General features: G+C 39.1%; 2 protein-coding genes and 2 pseudogenes across 2 annotated transcripts; 1 reads left to right on the top strand and 3 right to left on the bottom strand.

Moving 5' to 3' along the window:
* Positions 1–1,384: 1,384 nt before the first annotated feature.
* Positions 1,385–6,404, bottom strand: LOC106396876 (urease). The gene is made up of 18 exons (XM_013837380.3): positions 6,085–6,404; positions 5,921–5,994; positions 5,792–5,837; positions 5,576–5,681; positions 5,147–5,289; positions 4,953–5,063; positions 4,695–4,858; positions 4,237–4,618; positions 4,053–4,161; positions 3,799–3,938; positions 3,579–3,716; positions 3,405–3,496; positions 3,114–3,243; positions 2,866–3,024; positions 2,438–2,605; positions 2,105–2,239; positions 1,928–1,999; positions 1,385–1,842 (listed from the first exon to the last, which is right to left on the bottom strand). The coding sequence occupies exons 1-18, from the start codon at positions 6,208–6,210 to the stop codon at positions 1,621–1,623; spliced, it is 2,517 nt and encodes an 838-aa protein (XP_013692834.1). The 5' UTR covers positions 6,211–6,404; the 3' UTR covers positions 1,385–1,620.
* On the top strand, positions 6,401–8,024 carry LOC106391364 (annotated as a pseudogene).
* Positions 8,025–8,054: 30 nt separating this feature from the next.
* LOC106391363 lies at positions 8,055–11,028 on the bottom strand. The gene is made up of 3 exons (XM_013831986.3): positions 9,385–11,028; positions 8,342–9,310; positions 8,055–8,266 (listed from the first exon to the last, which is right to left on the bottom strand). The coding sequence occupies exons 1-3, from the start codon at positions 10,339–10,341 to the stop codon at positions 8,099–8,101; spliced, it is 2,094 nt and encodes a 697-aa protein (XP_013687440.2). The 5' UTR covers positions 10,342–11,028; the 3' UTR covers positions 8,055–8,098.
* Positions 11,029–13,085: 2,057 nt separating this feature from the next.
* LOC106395836 lies at positions 13,086–19,427 on the bottom strand (annotated as a pseudogene).
* Positions 19,428–19,460: the final 33 nt, after the last annotated feature.

Below are 19,460 nucleotides of genomic sequence, written 5' to 3'. Positions count from 1 at the left end.
TTTCTAAAAACTTTAAAAAACTGTAAGAATATTTTTGTAATAGTAATTTTCCTTTTCTAATTTTTTAAAAATCCTAAACAAAAAAATATTTGTACTTTATTTTGACGCATGTCACATTCTTAATTTTTATTGACACATGTCGCGATCATGTTAATTATCAATTTTGAAAAATCAAACTTTATATAATAATATTATCTATAAAGTAATTCTTAGAAAATTGGAATTATATCCAAATAATTAATAAATAGTAAGTAATCGAACAAGGCAAGTAACTTGCAAGTAACATATTTTTGGACAAGTATTCGAAATAACAAGCACGTGTTTCCGACAAGTCAAGTACAAGTCGAAAAATTCATTACTCGTTCAAGGCAATTCAAGCAAAGTATACATGAAATACTCTCCTTGCGCCCACCCTAGTAAAATCTTCTTTTTAAGGCTATTTTTAATTGGAATCAGAACATGGTTCCTAGATTAATTGAGACGAACTTCCAAGCCACATAAACCGTAGTCCCAGCTTTTTTTCAGGAGTCGAAGCCACGAGGGACCCTTGGTGGCAATGTATGATTGATACATTTGTTCACGAGTCAAGCTATCTGCAATTATTGTCGCAGCTTGATTCATGATAAGAGATGTACGCTCAAGCGATCAGAAGTTCATCATGTCAGCATAAAACTGACTGGAAAAAGGCAAAGATGAATCTTTTGCTTAATCCTCGTCCCAAGATAAACAGAGATCCGGGCGAAACCACAAGTGGAACTCATCCAAACTACAACATGACTAGAAACATTCTATCCGACAACCGAGACAATGGAGGAGGCAGAACAACACCAAAAAACTGACCACCAAACAATCTTCACCAAAAACAAAAGCAAAGGAGGCCAAGACGATGAAAAAGAGAAGAACACAACCCGGATAGAGCAAACCAACAAAGAAAAGCTTTGTCAAAGTGACACCGTCGGAAGACTCATAAAGAATATCGAGATATGAAAGAGAAAAATGAAGAGAGAACCTTAACTGATGCCCCCAATCGAAGCTAGTCCAAAACAAAAGAGATGACCTGCCACCACATCCTTTACCAGCCATCAACGATGGAGAGACACACCATATCCGTAACTGCTGATCCAAATTCAAAACACTCCATGGAAACACACATGAGTTAAATCAAAACGAAGCATAAAAAAAAACGGAGGCCTTCTCCGATGTTGTCTAGGAGCGACAAACACCGGAGAGGCAGAAATCTACCAAAAAAGCTTGACGGCTGAGGGGATAGTATAGAGAAAATTAAGTTTTTAAAAACTATAAATTTAGTAGCAAACGAATCAACAGCTTCTTATAAATAATTGTAATGCTAATATCCATTCAACTCATTTCTCAAAAAATCAAAGACTAAACAGAGTCTAATTGCATTGATCTCTTTCTTATATAAAAAAAAATTGTTTCAATCCAATCCAAAAATTGCTCTCCAATTTATATTTGCTTCTCTCATTTTTAGGAAAAAAATTTCTTCAGAGAAGCTATTATTATTACAAATCCAGCACCTATGTGTATGCTTGCTATAGTGCTTTAGGTGTGTTTCAATTTAGTTAGCAGTGCCTATGACCCACAAAGCAAATTACAACCTTAAAAGAGGAAATAGTTCCGGGAGAGAGGGACTGCAATGGCTGGCGCACACGAAAGTACCTCACCATCTGCCGTCACAACGTATGTCTCTGGGTCCACGGTGATGTTTGGAAGCGCATCATTCAGCTTCATGTCGAGTTTTGTGAGCTGCCTCACGTTGGATACGGCTACAACCCTCTTCTTCAGTCCATATACTTCTTTTACCCCGTTTCTCAAGGCAGCCTGTGTTTGGTAAAATAAAGAAACTAACTGAATCCAAAATCAGGAGAAAGAAAGGAATATTATATTGTATGATAAGAGTCCTTGCCTTGCTGACAAATGCAACAGAGTTTTCACTTCCAGCCTTTCCAAATGCACCAAACATAGGTCTTGATATGACCTAGAGTCATAATATAAAAAAAAAAAAGCAAAGAGTGTTGACTTTTTTTTAATCCACTAGATAAGTGTGGTGCACTTTAATACAATAGTAGTCAGTGATGATTACCGGCTCCGGAGTGGGTATGCTAGCATTTGCATCACCCATATTAGCCCAAGCTATATTTCCACCTTTAATAATCATTTCTGGTTTTGCTCCGAAGAAAGCTGGCTTCCACAAAACCAGATCAGCCAGCTTCTTCTCCTGCAGAGTAACACATTTTTTCAAAACAAAAAAAAAAACACTGAGGTTAAGTGGCTACATGCTTGGATGATACCAAATCCTATAGCCCTCTCATTACAGAATGCAGTTACATTTGTGCATGAGAAAAGATGTTTCACACAGTTTTGGCATCTATTGATCTAGGAACTAAAAACTTGCCACAGGAAAATATTAGCATACCTCAACGGAGCCAATTAAGTCAGAAAACCCGTTGGCAATAGCTGGGTTTATAGTGTACTTTGCAATGTATCTCTTTATCCTCGCGTTATCATCACCAGCTGTGCTAGAACCAATCACTCCCCTCTGAGCCTTCATCTTGTCAGCAGTCTGCCAAGTTCTGCTTATTACCTTCACAAGAGAAGGATACCACAGTTACTTTATGCAAAGACTAGGAGCATGACACAAGGTAAGCAATCTCTGCAGATCATCTGCCCTTTAAATAATTTGAATACTATGGAACAGAGAGTGAAGAATTCTCCATAATAAATTTCTGTATGGAGTTTTTAGCTAAAATAAAGTCTAGCAAAGGGTGAAATAGCTACTTCTCAGAACCTAGAATCTCAATTATTGATTTCACAAAAAATGTTTTATGGTTTAAAGGAATGAACCTCTCCAATGCGACCCATTGCTTGTGAGTCAGAGGAAATAATGCTGATTGCTCCCATATCATGCAAAATGTCCTCTGCTGCTATTGTTTCAGCTCTTATCCTTGATTCAGCAAAAGCTACATCTTCTGGGATGTTCTTGTCAAGGTGATGGCACACCATCTGCTTGTGTTTGCATACGAGGTTATTAACAAGACAAATAAGTAAATTAATTCACCATCAGGGGTTATACTTATATTAAATTCTCATACCAACATATCAAGATGTTCATCTATGGTATTTTTGGTATACGGCCGTGTTGGGTTAGTTGATGAGGGGAGTACATTTTTTACACCACAAACTCTGATGATATCAGGTGCATGTCCACCACCAGCACCTTCGCTGTTTAGAAGGATTCAATAAACAAATATACAACTTCAGTAATTGCTTCAAATATAATAGTATTGTAAACATATTTAGTTATATCTGCCAATTACACCTCTTAACTAATATTAAGAAGCAATCATCTGAAAGGTGTATGAAGGGGTGAGATGCTGATAAACCTGTGGTATGTATGTATTGTTCTCCCTCGAAATGCATCTATTGTGTGCTCCACAAAACCAGATTCGTTTAAGGTGTCAGTATGTATGTTCACCTGTCAAATCCAAACCATTTGAGTATATTTGGAAACTGCTTATTTAGTTTCTTAAAATAATATGTCAAGGTAAAGATAAGACTTGGATATCATATTCTTCTGCAACAGATAAACAGTTGTCTATAGCAGCAGGAGTAGTTCCCCAGTCCTCATGGAGCTTCAACCCCATTGCCCCAGCCTCCAGTATCTGACGAAGCTCCAAGGGTTTAGATGTGTTTCCCTAAACAACGATACATTTGCTAACCGTAAGAGGTCTAGCCAGATAACAAGCAATAATTATCAAAAAGGAAAACATATCACACCTTCCCTGTAAACCCAAAGTTTAGAGGAAGACTATCTGTAGACTGCAGCATCAACTTCATATCGAACGGAGAAGGGGTGCAGGTAGTAGCACGTGTACCATAAGCAGGCCCTGTCCCTCCTCCAACCATAGTTGTAATGCCTAAAGATAATTATGAAATAGAGGCAAGTGATCAAAATCAGAGTCCAAAGATAATTACAAATGCCATAATATGTTCAAGGAGAGTATATATGCAGTAAGACTAATCTTGCTCACCGCTAGACACTGCTTCATATACCAATTGAGGACATATGAAATGCACATGACAATCTATAGCTCCTGCAGTTACAATCATCTCTTCTCCAGCAATAACCTCAGTCTTAGCCTAAGGAAATAAACAAGACATTTATAAGCAGCCCACAGTGATATTTACTGTGTTTTAAATAGTAAACTAAATTACCCCAATAAGCATATTGCTCTGCACACCATGCATGGTATCTGGATTGCCTGCCTTCCCAATACCGATGATATAACCATTTTTAATACCAATATCTGCCTTATATATTCCTGAGTAATCAATTATCACACTATTGGTAATAACAGTATCCAAGGAAAGAAGAGTATCAGAATGCTCTATTCCTTGACCCATGCCTTCTCTCAGAACTTTCCCACCTCCAAATACGCATTCATCGCCATAAACGGTGTAATCTTTCTCTATTCTTGCATATAAATTGGTGTCACCTAGCCTCAGCTTGTCACCAGTGGTAGGACCATACATATTTGCATACTTTTCACGAGAAAGTGTAGTAGTAAATGTAGGATCTTCTCCTGAGATCCCCTCACTGCAAAAGAAACCAATTAAAACTTGAATTTTAGTTGAATACAGCAAGTAAAGAAACAAAATAACTAGGACTTAACCTAGCATCCCCTTCTTCTAGGTGTCTGAAGCCTCTCCTCTCCATGGTTTCCATCAAAACTGTCCAGTTGGCATCATCAACCGGGCCGTCAACAATTCCATTTCCTCCTCTTATCACTTTGTTTCCACCAATATTCACAAGTACAACGCTTTTCCTTTCTCCTGGCTGCGAAAAGCACAGAAATTTTCAATAATGGTAGGACTTAAAGCTCATCTTACTTATAGACAAGAAACAAGAGATATATGTTCAGAAATCGAACCTCAAACCGTACAGCTGTTCCAGCTGGTATGTTTAGACGCATACCGAGAGCTCTGCGTCTGTCAAACACCAACAATGGATTCACTTCAATGAAATGGTAGTGACTCCCAACCTGAAAAGAGAGACTGAAAATTTAAGTGAAAATGAACTTTATCTTTATAAAACCAACGAGAGTTGAGTAGAAAATGAAGAAACCTGTACTGGTCTGTCCCCAGTGTTGACGACTTTCAGGACTATAGCTTTCCTTCCATGATTTATTATTATACTTCCATCTCCATATGTTATATTGCCAGGAATGACTTCATCATGAGCTTCAGGAAATTTATCCAGTGAAGGGACTGCAAAATAATCATATATCATAATCTGTCCACATAAAGCATATTTACTAACGTGGATTTAACTTCTGTTTGGCATGAAATAGATAACCTAAGTTGGTTTCTCCTAAGCTTCTAACGCATAGAAGAACACACTTTGTGTAGGAAAAAAAAATGTCAATTCCATCCACATACAAAAATGTAGGGATGATATTAGGCTAATTTAAAATCTGGAATGACCTAAAGAAGTATTCACTCTAAGCAAAGTGTTCCATGAAACCGTAGAATGAAAACGATCAAAACCACGAACCTGGAAGGAAAGATCCATGTAGAGCTAATTCAAGGTTGCCGTCTTCACGAGAAATGGGTTCATGAACGGTTATTAGCTTTGTACCATCATGAAATGTCCCTTCGACCTAAAAGCACCTTAACTAGTTACAACAAACTTGACACACGTCCTAAAGAAAAGCCAAAAAATAAGCAACATAAAAAAAAAAAAGCAATTGAGAATTAATGAAACAAACACCTGAACTGTATACAGAAGATGTACAACAGCAGGAAGAACCTGTCTCCTGTTACAAAAAAGAATGCAAATAGTATTCAAGATTAAAGAATCATCGTTGACTTATATATAGAGTTCATCATCCTATATCACCTTCCTAAAAGTTGTCTGCCAAGTTCCATGAGCTCAGCCACGCTTTTATCACCATCACGAACAAACTCAAGAATCTACACAACCAGATTTGAACAAAAACAATTCAAATGATGAGGCACTACTAGTATACATCTTGACTCTATCTATCTCGAAACAGAGGATACCTGAGTGGCAATGAGGGCTACAGCTTCAGTGTAGTTGAGCCTAATACCACGAGCAAGACGCTTCTGAGCGAGGAAACCAGCTTGATGAAGCCCTAACTTCTCGATCTCCCGCGGCAACAACTTCATTTTCCAGATCTAATCAGGAATGTAGGAAGTCCACGAACAGGGACAGATCGATGTCCGGACAAAAACCTGACTGGGTAAGAGATTAAGTTTGCCTGTCGGTGATTCGCAAAGCTTCCCAGTCTCGTGAGTTCAATAATAGAACGCATAGATGAGTGTGTCATAGGTTCGGATTCCCCCTTCTTTTGGGGGTTTTAAAGATTCTTTCTTATAAAAGATAACAGTTTGAAAAGGAGTGGTAGGTAGTGCTTCCCAACAACTAATAAACTGTTTTAAAACCAAGTTTTGAGAACGGGAAATCGGCCAAAAAAACATTGAACTTTGCGGGAATTGCCAAAAGAAACCTGGACATATGGGCTAGCCAATAAAATCCTGAACTTTTGTTGACTTTTCGGGTTTATTAAGAAACTTACGATTGACTGACCAGATAAACACACCGTTAACCGAGTTAACTGTTAATTAAGCGGACGTTAATTTTGGGTGTTAAAGTATACGATGTCGTTTCATCACTTTGTCTGATTAAAGACAAACGGATTCGTTTATATAGCTGTGTTATTAAAAATATGTGTTTCCTACGGCTCGAACTCGTGTACTCGGGTTTAATGGTAGGGGTTTTTGCCACTGAGCTAGTGGACTTTGCAATGGCTATACGAACACAATATCTTTTATTCTTCGAATCCGAGTTAAAGACAAATTAATGAAACAAGGCGTTTTACATTAACTTTTTTTATTAAAAAGATGGGGTTCCATCGACTCGAACTCGTGCACTCGGGTGTAATGGTAGGGGTTTTTGCCACTGAGCTAGTGGACTTTGCAATGGATATACGAACACAGTTTCTTTTATTCTCTTTGAATCCGAGTTAAATGAATCAAAAAGAGACGACGGTTTTCTCCTCCGATTGGTATAAACCCTAAATGGGCGAAATCATAAATCCAGTTCGCGATTCTCTTCGATCTCGTCCTTAAGAATCTCGATTCTCATCTCTCCTTCTTCGAGTATCGCATGATGAGTTCGGGTTGTGAGGATTCGTCTGTGAATATGATGGGAATTCGTGGTATCCCGGAGCAATGCGGTTGTGGTCGAAGAACTGGGATATACACATCAAAAACGAAGGTCAATCCAGGAAGAACTTTCTTTAGATGCCCAACGTTTCAAAATGTAAGTGTTTAATTTGATTGTGTTTAAGATAAGAACATAAGATTCAATGGCTAGGTAGTCAGTGAGAAATTGTTTGAATATAAAGATTGTGTTCATGATTTGTGTCTAGGATCACTTGTATAAATGGGTAGATGAAGCTGTCTACGAAGAGGTTCAAGATGCATTGCCAAAAGTTGAATGCTTTGCATCAGATGTTATGAAAATTAAAATGGAGATCGAAAGCATGAAAACCGTGGAGGAAGACTTGAAAGAAGATGTCAGGAAGGCGAGCAATGAACTTAAGAAGCTGAATGTGATCATGAAAGTGGGTTTTTCGGTGGTTTGTTTAGGCGTTGTGATATGTCTTGTGTTGATCATGTTTGACAAAGCAGATGGGTTGTCTATGAATAGCTACTAGGAGACTGTTTATGTAAGGCTATGTTTATGTAAGAATCATGGTTCATGTAAGGCTATGTTTTAAGACAATGTTTCAGTAATGTTTATGTTTTACTTCTTGATTGTTTATAGAAGGACAAATGCACCATTGAACAGACCATCAAGATAAACAACATGATGAAAACACAAAGATAATAACCAAGACTATCTTCATTGAGAGTTTCAAATTAAAACAGCAGGAAAAGAAGAAAGAAAAAGGTAGTTCTTGTTCCAAAAGCATTCAGACAGAGACACCATCATAAACAACAGACAACGAAAGCATTCAGACAGAGACCATCATAAACAACACACAAGCATCTAAAAAAACCATCTTCCCCACGATGTTGTCTGTGATGCTTCAGCTTGTGAGGATTGACCTTCTGAAGATTGAGGAACTTCCCATGGTGATGCTTGAGCTTGTGAGGATTGATTTTGTGAGGTTTGAGCTTCTGAGGATTGAGCTTGTGACTCGCCAAAGTGTAGTCCCTGCAACATATAAATGAATTGTTAGACACATTACCGAGAGCTAAAAAACAATGAGATAGAAACTAAGACCCTAACCTGATATTTCCTTGGTCTGCCTCTTGGTTTCTTAGGTGGGCTCTCAACAAAAGCCTTCCGACATGTATTCTTGTAGTGCCCTTCTTCTTTGCAATTAGAGCATGTCATTACCCTGTTCGCACGACTCAGCTTGGTAGTAGACACTGTCTCATTGGTTCCCTTCTTTCGATCATGGTTTTTAGGCCTACCAGGCTTGCCATTTCGATTAGGTGGTGGAATCACACCTAATCTATTGGTCCGAGGCCACTCTATCATCCCATTTACAGGTCTGATCCCAAAACTGTAGGTTTCACGCCACTTAGAGGTTGTGTAGAAAGGAGCAACAAATTCAGAGAGTTTTCTTCCCACGCCAAGGATGACCTTAGCAGCATGGATGCATGGAATACCATTCATTTGCCAGCTTCGACATGCACAAGTCTCATTCTCCAAATTCACCACATATGACTGGTCTCTATCTTCCACCTCAGTCTCTGGCCCAATTGCCCAACGCAGACTACATTCTTTTGACTTCTTCTCAACCCTGTCTAACTCTTTATGTGTCTTCGGGGTGAACCTAGTCTTCCTGTCCTTAGCCATCTTAGACCTATTGTAGTTCCTAGTCATACATTGACGCCTTATCTCCTCTAACATGTCTAGCAGAGGTTTCTTCCTAGGCTCCCTGATGGTCTTGTTGAAGGACTCACACAAGTTGTTCAGATTATCATTGCAGTAGGAGCCTATCTTGAAGAAAGCTCTAGACCAAGTCTCTGGCTTTGTCTTTATCAGAGATGCATGTGCGCCAGGATCATAGTTCTTAAGCTCGTCCATGTTGTAGTTGAACATACCAGGAGTGTAGCTCCTTGCAATGAACCAGAAGAACCTCTGTAACCTTAGATCTTTTCCACCTTTCCTCCAGTTCTCGTAGATATGGCGACAACACTGTCTATGCTCAGCTTCTGGAAGGAGGGTATGAACTGCTTTCACTAATCCCTACAAGATCAGAAAAAAAAAATCAGAAACAAGAATCAAACATTCATTGAGTATCATGAAAGCAAAGTGTTTACCTTTTGTTTGTCAGACATTATAACAAAGCCGTTCCCATTTTCCAATCCCAAATCCAAGGCCAAACGCTTCACAAACCAATCCCAGTTTGTATCATTCTCTATCTCCACTACAGCCCAAGCAATAGGGACAATCCTATTGTCTCCATCTCTTCCAACCGCAGCCAACAACTGTCCCTTGATGTCCCATTTCAAAAAGGCTCCATCTAAGCCAATAACAGGCCTACAAGTCTTCTTCCATGCTTCCTTTTGTGCTTGGAAACACATGTAGAGTCTGTAGAACCGCTGCTTGGTTCCAACCGTGGCTCCTGGTATGGTCTCAATTTCCATGGTTGATCCAGGATTGCTCCTCAATATCTCTGCTTGGTAATCCCAGATTTTATCAAAATGCTCCTCATGGGTCTTCCTCCTTTCTTTCATCACCTTCGTCTTGGCCTTAATGCATGAGTTTTCTAAAACTTCCTTCTTATACTCCCTCAATATCTCAGCCTGTATCTCCTTTGCCGTGAGCTTAGGATTCAGCCTTAACCTCTCAGCAAATAGACTTGCAATTGCTGACCTCTTAAGTATCTTCGAATACCCTGTCCTCTCACACTTATGGTCATTAACGTATGTCTTTACCATCAACTTCTGTTTCCTCCTATCATACGAACAGTAGACCATCCAGGGACAAGGAGCCTCATCATCTCTCATCTCAGCGGCACATTTTGCACCCATCTTCAAGCTACTGGATCTATAGTACTTGATGTTGTATCTGGTTTTCAGGGTATACCTCAGACAAGCATGTTTGAAGTCCTCAGCATCTGAAAATGTCTTGCCTAGCTGAAGGAGCTCCTCTGGATCAGTTTTTTCTCTGTAAGCTTGCGCAGGTCTCATCTCCTCTTCATTCTCATCATCTGATTTTATCATCATCCCATGCATCATCATCGCCTTCGTCTTCATCAACCTCACAGTCATCATTTTTTGCTTTATCACCAAAATAAAGACTCAAATCTGTACAACCAACTTCCTCAATGCCAGCAATACCGTTCTCATCTTCCCTACCATCATCACCTATATCCCCAAATTCCTCAATCTGGAGAAATTCTTCTCTGTCATCACCATCATCACCTAGACTCCTCTCCGAGTTTACCTTCTGCTTCTTCGATTGTCTAGGAGACACAGGCGACCCGCCAGATGAAGTTCCCCGCCTTGTCTTCTTCGCAACTGTTGATGCCAACATCTCAGTCTCTGGCCATTCTTCTCTGTCATCACCAGAAGGAGCCACATTTACCTTCTGCTTCTTCGAAACTCTAGGAGACAGAGTTGAACCACGCCTCGTGGCCTTCACCGGAGATGACGCAGGCGACCCATATGAAGTTCCCCTCCTCGTGGTCTTCTCCGGAGATGACGCAGGCGACCCATATGAAGTTCCCCGCCTAGTCTTCGACGCCTTCGACACCTCTGTAGATGCCAACATCGATATCCCTTCAACGCTTTTACGAATCCTCGATCTCTCCAGCGATGGCAAACTCACAGAAGCATCGCGTTCTCCACCCTTCTTCGACTCTTGAACCGCTTCGTCACTCCCGTAATCGAAATTCCTCATCGCTCCGAAAATCATTACCTCCTTTCCATTCCTTGTGAACTTCGTCTTTACCATCTCTACAAGAGAAATCCCCAAATCGATTTGAGAAATTAGGGTTACGTTCAAACACGGGTTTCATTTTGTTTGATTGCAATCAAACACATCTTTTGATCAATAAAAATAAACATGTGTGATAACCTTCCGAAAAGTCCACTAGCTCAGTGGCAATACCCCCTTACGACCACGAGTGCACGGGTTCGAGTCCAGGCAGCAACAACAATTTTAATTAAGCAAAACGACGTCGTCTTGAGATTTTGTGTTTAACAAAACAACTGAATGAAACGACGTAGTTTCACTAAACGGCAGTAATTAACGGTGAGTTAACACTGTCTTAACTGTCGGTTAACGGTGTGTTAATTTGGTTAGTCAACCGTAAGTTTGTGAATTAACTAAAAAAGTCAACAAAAAATTGGGGTTTTATTGGTCAGGTTCGAGTACAGGTTTCTTTTGGCAATTCCCGCAAAGTTCAGTGTTTTTTTGGCCGATTTCTCATTTGAGAACCGAAATGTTTCTATTTATCATTAATGAATAAGTGTTCCATTATATAGGGGATTACAAGATAAGTAAAAAGGAAAGTATCCAAAACCTAAATCCACTAGGATTAGGAAAACTACTAATACATAATAATGGAAAGATAACAATTACAAGGAAAAAGAAAATATGATTTCCTTTTCTCCAAGCCGCCTCTCTCTCTCTCTCTAAGTCGTGTCCGACTCTCTCTCTAGGTGTATGGGCCGATTATGGACCAGACCGGTTATGGACATCCACTAATTGATTTATAACACTCCCCCTTGGATGTCATAACCATTCAGGGATTGTAATACGCTTAATGTTGCCTCATTAAAACATTATCATGAAAAACCCAGTGGGACAAAAATATGATGAAGGAAAAAGAGTACAACAAGTACTACTCCCCCTGATGTGGACCTCAGTGGAGGTTTCTTCAGTCTACGCATCTGATGCGTGATCTTTCCTGAACGTGCAGGTAGGGAGTAAACAAATCGGCCAAGTTCATTACTGAACCGCAATTGGATTACTTTGACCTTTCCGGTCTCTTCTCATGTCTTCTGACATCGTGTGTGCGTGGTCAAAAAGTGGACCTTTGACTGTCGACTACTCTTAATTAGGTCGGACAGACTAAACACACTGTGGACAATATATATATTGAGCATGGTACTTATGAACTTATAGCCTCAGGTCGTAAACCTATGTTCCGGTGTATCTACTACACGGATGTGTACCAATGTCTTTGTCCATTGATCTTTCTTTATTATCATCGACTATGCACTAATCTGATCGATCCATATTGAGTCATAGACTTCTTTTGTACATGTTTATAACTTGTCTTATGAGTGTTCTAGATCAAGATGTGATCAATGATTATTGCTGTAATGAGTTTTATAATCTCATCAAGCTATGGCTCTTCGGCCGAACACACTCATGGATCTCGATCAGTAATCTCTCTTGCATTCGGTAATGCTATTGTAGTCTTTTATCCATACCTTGATGGTGTCCCATGACCTTTGTTGTCGTGGATCATACCACGCACCGGAAGATCTATTAGGTCATGGACCTCGACTACACGAGCTTATGGACGACAATCATGATGGCTGATCTTTCTTTTCCACTAGCCATGATCAAAGAAGAAGGGCCGGACACCTCTAGCCAGACACCCACACAGATTTAATAAATAATTTGTATCAACCAATTTACCTCTCTTTAGGCTGGTTTAGTATAAAGTAAACACAAGGAATTCAAATCTCTTTTATAAGTATATGTATGGACTGAATTTGGATTGTCCTTATACAATTCTTTTACTAGTATTACATACTATATGCAGCTGCTTTGTTTTAATCCATGAACAGCTTAGGAACAATGTTCTTTATCCATGTACAGCTTAGGAACAATGTTGTTCTTTATCCATGAACAGCTTAGGAACAATGATGTTCTTTATCCAGTGATCCATATGCTGCTTACTACATCAGTATCTATTTTCTTTCTTATGACCAGACCTTTATCAATTTCGAATTTGTGTAGCAGCATCCACCACATAGGAGTTTATCTCCTTATAATCTGTTTCATGGTCTCTGTGAGTATCCTTGTGTAACAAGCTATGATCTAATGCTGTTAGTAGGAAAACATGAACACCTTTACACCTTGTGATCATGTACCATCTCTCACGGTTTCTTATTCCTCACAAGACCCATCTATTTCACTGGTTTATATCAGATGGCATTTCTGTATATGTATGTATGGCCAATACGCATATCTCTTCTTTATAGATACTTTAAACCCCACGTTTATCTTTTCAATCTAATCTTTAATCTTTATGAGTACTCTTTCGTGGGTTCATGATCCTCGTTTATATCTTTAAACTCAAGTGCTACTACTTTATGTATCCTTATACAAATATAACTCTCATGTGTCGACACTTATATATATGTGTGGTTCCATTGTGTTCCAGACATGATCTAATCGATTTGAGATTTCATTATCCAGGACCTTTGTTACCTAGTAGCTTGGCGTCCCAAGCTACATGGTTTGGTACCTTAGATGTTTAGCTGCACAGCCTTTTCTCAATGTCTGGTTTGGTTTCCTTATGACCTCGGATTTGTATTCTATGCACCTTTCTCTTTTTCTTTCCGAGGTTCCTTATCTTATGGAACACTTTGGTCTATCTTGTATAGACTCTGTAGCAACTTGACTGTGTCTCTTTCTAGGACATCAGATTTCGTTTGGTGCTAAGCTGGTTATGACTTAGTCATTCTTTTCTTTTCTTTTCGGGTCAGTGTCTGGCATCTCGATTAGCTAGCTATGTATAATCTTTTCTTTCTTTGGACGTCTATAATTCTAATCTGAGGATCTTTGCCAAGACAATGATGGTTGATACCACTTTGTTTCTTATCATTCTTTACTCTTTACCAGCTTATAGCTTTCTCCTTTTAATGTTGGATAGTCGGATTCATTGATCATGCAATCCGTGTACCTGGCCACTTTCTGATCACCCATATTTGGCTCAAAGTCTCTTAGAAGTCGTGGGAGAAAGTCATACTCTTATCCAACATATATTCTCAATCCTCTTCTGAGGTTCCATCTTAGACGGCACATATGTCTGTGGTGGTTTATTCAATAGTCTCTTAAGATGGTATATGTCTGGCTCATGACCCGTATTCAATCTGAGATGAGAATATTTATGCTCACTTATATGGCCTGATGCATATTAACCTATATACATGTAAAACTCGTGATGTCCCCAAGCTTATAGACTTTAGAGTCTGAACCTTATAGGTAATAGCATGTACGGCCAAGCTGTTATCAAGCTGTTATATCCGTGTTTATAGTATGGTCATGGACCACGGGTTTGTCCTCACTCCCCCTCATGATCATACTATAATCTGCAGATGCTTGGGACATTATAGCCTAATGAGTTTCCCTTGTGTACATGTTACACAACGTGAGATACTATGGGATAACTCTGTGTGCCCTTTTAATATCAATCTTTTGCGTCAAGTTTAGACCAGGATGGCTAATCCGGTCATGCCATATAGTGTATAATTTCGTGGGGTATACCAATCTGGTTACCATGGCATTTGCCTCTATCATACTGATCTTTGCATAGTCTAGATCAGTAGAGAATGCATGTATAGTTTCGATCGCTCTTTGTTTCCTTTGCCCATTGCTTCTTTGGGTGGATATAGAGCGTTAGATCTTTCAAGCCTGCGTGCTCTTTTTAGGCACCAATGTACTTAGCCTCTTTAGGCGCCAATGTACTTAGCCTAGCCGTAGCCTTTTAGGACATTCTTTACTGGTCGCACGCCCTTATTTGACTGACTATACCCGCAGCATTGCCTTATATATTGGCATTTTCTTAGTCATATCTAAAATCATTCATTCATTTTATAATATAAGTTCTTAATTCAAGAAAATCACAGACATAAAGCAAAGCAAACACAGAAGTCGAAACTAACATTATTCTTTTTAGACAATCAGATGTTTTAGCCTAATGATTCCCCATTACATATCTTATGGCACACTGACTTGGTCGAGTGTGGTGGCTTAGAAATGCCACGGCCTCCTCTCCCTTAACCATGGCCAAAACTGGGTCCACAACCACGGTTATAGTGATTCTTATGTCCATGTTCGTATAAGGTGGTTTGGCTATGCCCACGTCCTTTCCATCCATCACGGTTACAATCGTATGGTTTATCATGATGGACGTGGTTGCTTTCTTTAGATTTTTTTTTCTGCAGCCTCATTGGCTTGGGGTTGGCGAGTAATCATTATTGCCCTGTATCTATTACTTTCACTTGCATTATTGTCCTCGATGATACATTCACCGAGGCCCTTTGATTTCAGGACAATCTCTGTGTCTAATGCCCATTGTAAATAATTATCTCCAAAGAGATTTAGGGCAGCATAATCTAGATTGCTGATTTTCGACATCTGTAATCATATATCACTCAATCTTTATAAGAAAATAAATCGTGTGACCAAGTAAACAATCGAGTTAATGCATTTCTAATAAACAGGCCACACGGCTATAGGGGTGATATGCAATGAGGTCACACGGCCTAGGTGATGTATGATGCGGCCAAGCAAGCAATCAAGTAATGATCAATGCATCAGTAAGTAAGCCACACAGCTATGCGGGTTTAATGCAATACAATCAAGGCTTCACGGCCATACAATCATGATGCAAGCAAAGAGGCCACACAGCTAGATATATATATGATGCATACGATCCTAGCTTTCGGATTCTATATGTGATCAAGGTGATATGATGTATGCAAGCCACACGACTATGATAGTAAGGTGCAATAAAGGCCACACGGCCAAGCTATGATGCAAACAATCTATGTTGATCCAATTAGGGTTTTATCATCTTAGCAATACGAAATGTGGCTAGGGTTTCAGATTTTATGAGAATCAAAATAATCTAGCACCTTAGCTTTCAAGACATCAATTAGATCAGTCAAAATAACAAGAATCAAACCTAAACTCAATTTGGATCAACATCATAGGATTTAAGGTTTCAAGGCCCTTAGGGATTCAAATTCGAGATTTAGGGTTTCAGATTCAATATGCAATCAATCTAGCTGACTTAACTCACAATCAATAGAATCAATCAAGCAAGCAAGCCTTATGGCTAAGGTTTATGCCTCGCGGCCAAGAAGAAGCCACACGGCCATGAGGAAGCCACACGGCCAAAACAGGAAAACAAGCCGCACGGCTAATGATTCAATTTAAGATCAATGCATATAGTTTGTTGTGTAATTGCAATCCTAGCATAGATGAATTCTATCAGTTTATACAATGTACTCAACGCAAGCAAGCTAATCGGCCAAGCAAAGAACAATCATACTTGATTTCAATTTCAATACCATTCTAACATGAGATTCTAAGTGCAATTGCAATCAATCAATGTGATTAGGTTTAGGTATGAATACAACAAGCCAACATGGCCACAAATATGATTATGTCTAGAATAGTTTAACCTAATCCTATAGTTTCAGATTTCAATTTTAAACAATCTAAACTAGATCGTTAGGGTTTTAGTTTAAACATTCCAATCAATTCAGATTTCAAGATTCAAGTTTAAACAAATTATAATCATAGTTCTAGGTGATCAATCAATCAAACAAAGTTTCAAATTCCAAACAATTAAAATCGATTTTTCAAATTAGGGTTTTGGGAATTCGATTTGATCTTAGATCAAGGGAGTTTAATTTTGAGATTCAAAAACCTTCAAGGTTCTGATTTTAATTGATCAATGGATCAAATCTCGATTTTAGGGTTTGGATCGAACTTATAGATCTTCGATTTACTCATATGGGTATTGATCTATTATCCTATGGCTTTCATCTTTTTAGAGATTATATTTTAGGGTTTCAATCTTTACAAAACAACCAGATTCGATTCATGTTTTCAGATTTCGAATTACCTTTAAGGTTTTGAAGATTGTAGAACCGGACCACCAAGAGAACCTCGAGCTGGACGATCGGACGAGAGCTGGAACAAGCTGGAACGCGAGCTGGAATGGAATGCATCTGATCGGGAACGCGAGTTGTAGCTGTCCGGGATGCAAGCTGAGAACAGATGGAGCTGAGGCTGAGTTCGTCTAGTATCAGGAACGCCTTAGGGTTCGGGCTGATCGGATGAAATTGTTGTAAGACAGATCAAGATTTTGCAGATTATATATATATTTCCGATTTCTCGAGGAATCTGGCCTGAGAAATTGTTTCTGGTCAGGTTAAGAAACACAAGAGGCAATTGTCCAATCTCTTCCCCTTCAAACTCATTGAACCCCAAATGAAGCATACTCAACTTCTTCATCTGAGATATATATTTGCAGGAACCTCAAATAGCCTGAAACATCAAGGAGGCCCACAACAAAACCAGGAGGGCATACAGGAAAAATACATTTCCCTTTACGAGCATGGTCCTATAGGCTCCTGCAACTCCTTTTTGTAAGAGTTTCCAATCCAAATATGAAAGGAGGTAATTCTGCAGGAATCCATCTCTTCATCACCAAGCATTCACCAGAACCAGCAATTATGTAGTCCTTGTTTTGCCGGTTCACTTCAAACGTTGGAGTAGGATTTCTACCCATTTTAGTCAATTCAGGATAGAGTCCACCAGAGAGCTGGTTGTTTGCCACGTTTAACCATAATAGACTCGAGATGTTTCCAATCATTTCTCCTAACAGAGAGTTATTCGCAAGCATAAGCCCACAAAAGAGACGTCAACTTTCCAAACAAAGCTGGTATTGAACCAGTCAGCCTGTTAAACGAGAGATCAAGTCCTTGAAGCTCTGGCATGTTCCCATACTCACGCCGCTGAAGTTGCTATAAGAAAAAATCAAGAACGTCAAACTCTGCATCTAGGAGATTTCAGAAGGTAGCCGGCCTGAAAAGTTGTTGTGGCCTTGAAAGATTAGGTCACGTGAGGATGTTCGAAGAATAGATACCTCCAACGTATGAGTTACCATACATAACTATATACTTCACTTGAGTGAATCTCCCTAATATTTCCTCCAAACATATTATTCCCCAAGTGCAAACCTCTGAGAGATGATATGGATCCTATCTCAGCTGGAATGTTTCCAACACCTTCAGATTCTGACAATTCGAAACTTGGCCCGGAAACTCCCCAACAAAACCGCTTCTAGACAAATCCAACACTTGCAAAGTGTAGTTGGAAGCTGAGATATTACCGGAGAGACGATTCCCATAAACTGAAAACTTGACCAGCCTCCTAAAATCACTCCACTGAATCTATTGTATCTCAAGTCGACATACTTCAGATACCTACACTCATTGAAGATGTCATCTATTATGCCACTTGGTCGATAGATTTGCAAAAACCAAGCTGTTGCATAACAATGGGAAGCTAGAGCGAACATCACCAGAAATTTTATTCACCGAAAGATCAAGAACCTCAAGATTCGGTAGACCCGATAAGCTAAGCTCCCCTCCAATGATATTATGAGAAAGATTCAGATGCTTCAAGTTGTGGCAACGACTCAGGTCGTCTGGATTGTGTTACTTGATAAATTGAAAAATGTGAGCAGTGTTAAGGCAGAGAAGTTGCTGAATGGAGGATCTGAGATGGTGGAACCCCTTAGATTGATCCCTGTGACTCTACTTCCCTTAGAGGTACACATGTGATCCCAGATCATTGACACACATCTTGCTTCTCTGTTTCCCATTCATTTTAATTTCCAAGATTTAAGGTAAGATTTAAAGCTCAATAAGACTTGGCTATCACTGTCCAGAGAATCTCCGGTCACTGTTGTGGCTGTCATGGAGAACATCAAACACAAGAAAACAGCAAAAACATTAACCACGTTGTTCAACTTCTATTATACTCAATATAATAAGAGCAAGAATGTTATCATGTTCATCAAACAGAGGAAAAACATAAACTTTTATTCATCAAAATGTAAGGGCCATAACTGCGATACTTATTGACCTTCATCCCTTGGCTTATAGATTCCAATCGATTATAGTAAACGTCAAAGAAACACATACTCAAGCAGAGCACATAGTATTGATTCCAACGAAAATTAACAGAGAGAAAACACAGAAGTGAAGTATTACCGGTGATCAAAATAAAGAGGACCAAGCTAAGTGATTTAGAATCACCATCTGCCATAATCCCAGGCGATACCATCTTCTAGTTTAAGTTTTTTATTTTTGCTAAATTTCTAGTTTAAGTTGGTATTCATGTTTTCCGTATAAAGAAAAACAACCACAACCACAATCAACAAGAAAAAAAAAGTATTATGTTTTATAAAGTCCAAGTCTCATTTAATGAAAGCAACTTATAGTCCAATAATCAACATCGTTTACTTTGAGTTGTTTGAGATCTTTGTAGAAAATTATTCATAATCCTTTGATACGTAGGGCGTTGTCATCATCTTTCACTTCTTTTTTTTTTTTTTGCTGACTGC

This window comes from Brassica napus, chromosome C2 (assembly GCF_020379485.1).
Source record: "Brassica napus cultivar Da-Ae chromosome C2, Da-Ae, whole genome shotgun sequence".
Classification (NCBI taxonomy): Eukaryota; Viridiplantae; Streptophyta; class Magnoliopsida; order Brassicales; family Brassicaceae; genus Brassica; species Brassica napus.
Note: the sequence above shows the minus strand (reverse complement) of the source record. Positions and strands in the feature narration are given on the sequence as shown.

What these genes read in the sequence shown, in the direction of transcription:
- LOC106391363 (XM_013831986.3), bottom strand. Translation starts at nt 10,341, where the DNA reads ATGATGACTGTGAGGTTGATGAAGACGAAGGCGATGATGATGCATGGG. An exon ending in TAATGTCTGACAAACAAAAG is followed by an intron (nt 9,311 to 9,384) that starts GTAAACACTTTG and finishes CTGATCTTGTAG; the next exon opens with GGATTAGTGAAAGCAGTTCA. An exon ending in GCAGACCAAGGAAATATCAG is followed by an intron (nt 8,267 to 8,341) that starts GTTAGGGTCTTA and finishes TATATGTTGCAG; the next exon opens with GGACTACACTTTGGCGAGTC.
- LOC106396876 (XM_013837380.3), bottom strand. Translation starts at nt 6,210, where the DNA reads ATGAAGTTGTTGCCGCGGGAGATCGAGAAGTTAGGGCTTCATCAAGCT. An exon ending in CTAGAAGAAGGGGATGCTAG is followed by an intron (nt 4,619 to 4,694) that starts GTTAAGTCCTAG and finishes TTTCTTTTGCAG; the next exon opens with TGAGGGGATCTCAGGAGAAG. An exon ending in AGAGCAATATGCTTATTGGG is followed by an intron (nt 4,162 to 4,236) that starts GTAATTTAGTTT and finishes TTATTTCCTTAG; the next exon opens with GCTAAGACTGAGGTTATTGC.